The sequence below is a fragment of the Carassius auratus genome, unplaced genomic scaffold, assembly GCF_003368295.1.
Source record: "Carassius auratus strain Wakin unplaced genomic scaffold, ASM336829v1 scaf_tig00217447, whole genome shotgun sequence".
NCBI classification, from domain to species: Eukaryota; Metazoa; Chordata; class Actinopteri; order Cypriniformes; family Cyprinidae; genus Carassius; species Carassius auratus.
This window is the reverse complement of record NW_020529075.1, coordinates 23157-27780: the sequence shown is the minus strand read 5'-3', so window position 1 is coordinate 27780 and position 4624 is coordinate 23157. Positions and strand designations below refer to the sequence as shown.

General features: G+C 35.9%; 1 protein-coding gene across 1 annotated transcript; it reads left to right on the top strand.

Annotated features, from left to right (window-relative positions):
- Positions 1-213: 213 nt before the first annotated feature.
- LOC113101011 (toll-like receptor 13) lies at positions 214-4322 on the top strand. The gene is made up of 2 exons (XM_026265503.1): positions 214-345; positions 1031-4322. The coding sequence occupies exon 2, from the start codon at positions 1108-1110 to the stop codon at positions 3910-3912; it is 2805 nt and encodes a 934-aa protein (XP_026121288.1). The 5' UTR covers positions 214-345; positions 1031-1107; the 3' UTR covers positions 3913-4322.
- The last annotated feature ends 302 nt before the right edge of the window (positions 4323-4624 follow it).

Sequence of the window (4624 nt, the reverse complement as noted above, 5' to 3'; positions counted from 1 at the left end):
AAGTCCAGGGCCGTTTTTTAGTCCCAGTCTGTCCCTGGCTTGCCATAAGCAAACACAATATCGACATGAATACAGTAAGAGCTTCATTTCATGGGACCTTTCATGGGAACGTTTCTGTTTAGTCTGTTTACAACATTCAACTTCCTTCATTTCAAATCCTTATTCCTTCTTGACCTTTTTCACAGTATAATTTATGGCAATAAGAAGGGGAACGACACGAAACACAAGGGGTTCAGTTCCTGAAAATGAAGGAACCTTAAAATGAAAAGCAAGGTTTTGAATCAACGCTACAGATGACACTGCTTTGTGATTATTTGACCTGCATTTACTTGAAATTATTTAAAGGTAAGTGATCAAAAAATTCATCAAGACTTGTGAAATCGTTGTAAAAGGTTTGGCAATCATTTATACAAGTTGATTTAAATTAATTCATACTGCTTCAATGATATTACCCATTTTGACGGAGGTCCTTTTTCTTTGTTTTAGTGTTCCTTTACAATTTTTTTTTTAAATGTTACATTTAAATCAGAAAATAACAGTGCTGTATTTTAGAGAGTGTTAAATAAAGACAGCGATTATTTCTGAAGAAAATAAGTCTCTTACTTAAGTATGCACAAAAAAGTTTGGATATTAATTTACTAGACAACCAGTTGCTGTTGGAAAATTAAGTAAATAAGCTTACCTCCACAGAAAAAAGAGTAAACATTACTAGTTAAAACCTAAACATAAGTGTCATATGTTTTCTCTTGTCCAGTTAACTTGTATTAAAAGTCTGTGTAACCCAGAAGAAAAGTATTTACATTTAGGCAACAGATTTCCTAACATTTTGTAAGTAAGGGTAACCTCATTCATTGCATATTAAAATGTTTTGTACATTGCAATGTGCATACTGTAATTTGAATAGTCTTCACTTGAATTTAGCAGAACATAATTCTGTGTGATCTGCCCAGTGACTCAATGGTTTATTAACTGATGCATCATTATTACCTTTGCATTATCACTACACTTACACTGGTGTTCTCTTTCTTAGGAATAGAGAGGCTAAGAAATTCAACTGGATGTTAAATTCCATTTACTGTAAGTGATCATATCAGGGTGAATCTCAAAATGTCTAAGAGAGAACATGGTTTGTGCTTCAGTAAATACCGTAGTTTGACCTCATGGCTGCTCTACTGCTGTATTTTCATCAGTCTTGTAAATGGATACTCAGTAAAGAACTGCACTGTTAGAGGGTCTTTGAAATATGCACAAAACATAAATGTGTTTTGTGATAAGAGGTCCCTGCATTTCGTACCAAGGAATATACCGGACAAAGCCACATATTTGGACATTTCAAATAATGTCATACAGAAGATAATCAAGGAGTATTTCTCTCAACTGTCTAATCTTAAAAGTCTAAATGCACTACACAATAAGATCCGGGAAGTGGAAGAAGGAGCATTCAGCAGTTTGGTGGCTTTGCAGGAGTTAAATCTGGCCTACAACAAGCTGACAAATATCTTGGGAGGAATGTTTCAGAATCTGGGAAATCTCACTGTCTTACATCTAAATGAAAACTCGCTCACAAATATTCACTTCTCTGCATTTTCACCCCTGGTCAGTTTAAGAAAAGTTAATTTGTCCAGAAATCATCTGAAGAAAATCAACAAAGTTCAGCCTCTCTTTTTATTACCACAATTACAGGAACTGCACATTGGGAGTAATGGCTTCACCTTTTTTCAGACCTCGGAGCTGTCCAACATATCTGTGAGACTACAAGTTCTGGATTTATTTAAAAATCCTTTGAAAGTGTTCAGTATCACTGCCGATATTTTCCCTCACCTTGATAATTTGGTCTTGGCTTTTATTACTGGAAACATGACGTGGGATGTACAGGACAAAAGATATCTACAAAGTGTGAAACATCTAAATTTAAGTGGAATACAATTGCCCTTGGAGAAGATCAAAGATCTCATACAAACCTTCAACTCTTCATTGGCCAGCCTGAGGTTACACTTTCTGGGGGATATAAAAGTGAGAGCTTTGATAAGAGACGTCTGCCTGATTTCATCTTTGAAATTTCTAGGCTTGCAGTGGAACAATATTACATCCATATCAAAAGACGAGATGCAGTCCTGCACACAGTTAACTGAGCTTGATCTCTCTAATAACAAACTATACAGTGTCCCTGCTGTCATCAGCAGCCTACCAGGTCTTCGTTTTTTGGACCTCACCTTCAACAATATAAAGAACATAAGTAGTGTTGATTTTGCTAACTTAACCCAATTACAGACCCTTCAGATCTATAGCAATGAAATATCTTTTATTGAGGAATTTGCTTTTAAACATCTGAAAAACATAACAACTCTAATGATTGGATCTAACAGACTCTCTCTCAACAGATATTTTAAAAGAGATCTTCAAAAACTTGAGATTTTGGATCTAGCAAATAACAAGCTGGACTCTGTCCGTAGGGGACATTTTGACTCCTTGAATTCACTTAAGAATTTGTCTCTACCAGACAATCAAATATCATTTATCGAAGCAGGGTCCTTTAATGAACTGACCAATTTAATTTTCCTGAATTTGCAATCAAACAAGCTCTCTCAGCGTTCAATAAAAGCTTATGTGTTTTCCAAACTCCCAAACCTGAAAACACTTCTGCTGAACAATAACTATATTTCATATAACAGTCAAGAGCCTCTTGAACAACCACCCTTTCAATATCTGAAAAAGCTAAAGACTCTGAACATTTTTAGCCAAGGTCATAAAGGAATGCTTTATTTACCTTCAAACCTTTTCAAGGGATTGTGGCATTTGGAAGAACTTCAAGCAGAGAATCTTAATATAAATTCTTTACATCCAGATACATTTACTTATACTCCTTATCTGTGGGTACTGGATCTTAGCAGAAATGATTTTATTTTACTCACAACAAAAATATTTCTGCCACTTCATGTCCTAAAGACACTCCACCTGTCTAAAGTTGGCTTGCAATCTTTGGACTTTCTTATAAATGCAAATCTTAGTAAACTACATCTGTTGCATGTAAGCAAGAATGCATTATCAGTCATTAATGAGACAGTGATCCAGTCTTTTCCAACATTGATTTACCTTGATCTACGAGGCAATTATCTCTCATGTGACTGTACCAATGCCTGGTTCGTCAACTGGACCATTAGTAGCAATGACACAGAAGTTGAAAGTGCTTATGAACTCACATGCAATTACCCAGACAAACTCAAAGGACATAAACTCATGGATCTTGATATAGGTTCATGTAATGTAGATGTTGGGTTTTTCTGTTTCATTTCCACTGCCACACTAGTCTCTGTGACCCTTCTTTCCACTTTTCTCTTTCACTTCCTCAAATGGCAGGTTATTTATGCTTACTACCTTTTTCTTGCTTTACTCCATGATAACAAACAGCAGAGAAAGCCCAATGGTTTGCAGTATGATGCTTTTATTTCCTATAATGTTCATGATGAATTGTGGGTAATGAGGGAACTGTTACCTCAGTTGGAAGGCGAGCAAGGCTGGAAGTTGTGTCTGCATCACAGGGACTTTGAACCAGGCAAACCAATCATGGATAATATTGTTGATGGCATTTATAGTAGTCGAAAAACCATCTGTGTGATTAGCCGCCACTACCTGGAAAGTGAGTGGTGTTCCAGAGAGATCCAAATTGCTAGTTTCCGTCTCTTCGATGAGAAAAAAGATGTTCTCATCCTGGTATTCCTGGAGAATATTCCAAGTCACCAACTGTCTCCGTACTACAGAATGAAAAGACTAATCCAGAGGAAGACATATCTCAGCTGGCCTAAACCAGGAGAGGACACCAGGGTCTTCTGGCAGAAGCTGAGAATAGCTCTGGAAACCAAAGGCAACTCAGAAATGGAGCCTCACATTGGCTGGGATTTAGGGATCAACTAGCTGTATATAACTGAGGAAAATATTCTGCCAACTTTGTTGTTTAACTGCTTTTATCTTTATCTATAAAATTTTTTTCCTTCCTTTATAGAGCATGATTGATTGCAATTATTTCTTATTTACCAAATACATGTATTTGTGGTTAAATCAGGGATTTAATAGTTTATATCTTTTCATTAACAGTAAAAAAATTTTGTCATTGTTTAATGAGAATTCATTTGTTTTGATACTGTATGCAATCTGGGTCACCAGAAGTCATATCATGACTAAATGTATTGTTAAAACTCTATAAATGACAGACGTCTTTAATGCAGAAATGCATGTTGAATAATTCTATTCAAAATCTTGCATTAAAGTGACATGACCCATACTCAGAATTTGTGCTCTGCATTTAATCCTTCCATAGCGCACACAAACAGACCATGACATGGCAGGGGTGTTCGGTCTTTTCATTTTTCTAGTCCTGATTAAACACGCCCGAGCCAGCTAATTAAGGTAATTAAAATCACTGAAAATGTCTAGAGAAGAACTGAGATGAGTGATTTTCTTACACAGTCGACAACTTGTACTGTAAATCATCAGTCCTATAGCACTCTCTACTTGTAAGGCACTGCACTTACCAGTAAAGTCTAACATCCGAATGATAATAGAAGTAACTCATAAGCATTTAATGTAAAAATAAAGACTTTATAGTTTTGTTTAAAATTTGTACATA